Genomic DNA, 339 nt, shown 5'->3' with positions numbered 1-339 from the left:
AAAACACAGCCTAATTTCCATTTTTGGGTGAACTAACCCTTTAATTCATCAAATGTGCTGTAACGTTCAGCAAATCAGACAAGCGACATTAAAGATTTAGTACGCATACAAAAGTGTGATTAAGATCTTAAGCTGCACTCACTTGCACTGCCAGACACATTTCCAGTCGTTGAGTATGAGCTCATGAGCTCTGTCATCATTCAGCTGACTGTCCTCTTCCTCTATCAGCGTGTCACTGGTCGGAGGAGCCCACAGCTGCAAACGCTCAGTCGCTGCCAAGATACGATTGCCTACATGACAATCAGATGTAATTAATTCATAACAAAAGTTTGGCTGCAC

At 42.8% G+C, this 339-nt stretch overlaps 1 protein-coding gene across 1 annotated transcript in view; it reads right to left on the bottom strand.

Moving 5' to 3' along the window:
* LOC107550623 (dmX-like protein 2) overlaps positions 1-339 on the bottom strand; it is a 78,680-nt gene that overhangs the window by 56,168 nt on the left and 22,173 nt on the right. The window contains exon 5 of the mRNA XM_016231950.1: positions 143-290. Within this exon, the coding sequence (XP_016087436.1) occupies positions 143-290 (148 nt within the window). The remainder of the gene's footprint in view (positions 1-142; positions 291-339) is intronic.

Source organism: Sinocyclocheilus grahami, unplaced genomic scaffold, assembly GCF_001515645.1.
Source record: "Sinocyclocheilus grahami isolate Dianchi unplaced genomic scaffold, SAMN03320097.WGS_v1.1 scaffold403.1, whole genome shotgun sequence".
In the NCBI taxonomy this organism is placed as follows: Eukaryota; Metazoa; Chordata; class Actinopteri; order Cypriniformes; family Cyprinidae; genus Sinocyclocheilus; species Sinocyclocheilus grahami.
This window is presented reverse-complemented; position numbering and strand designations above follow the sequence as displayed.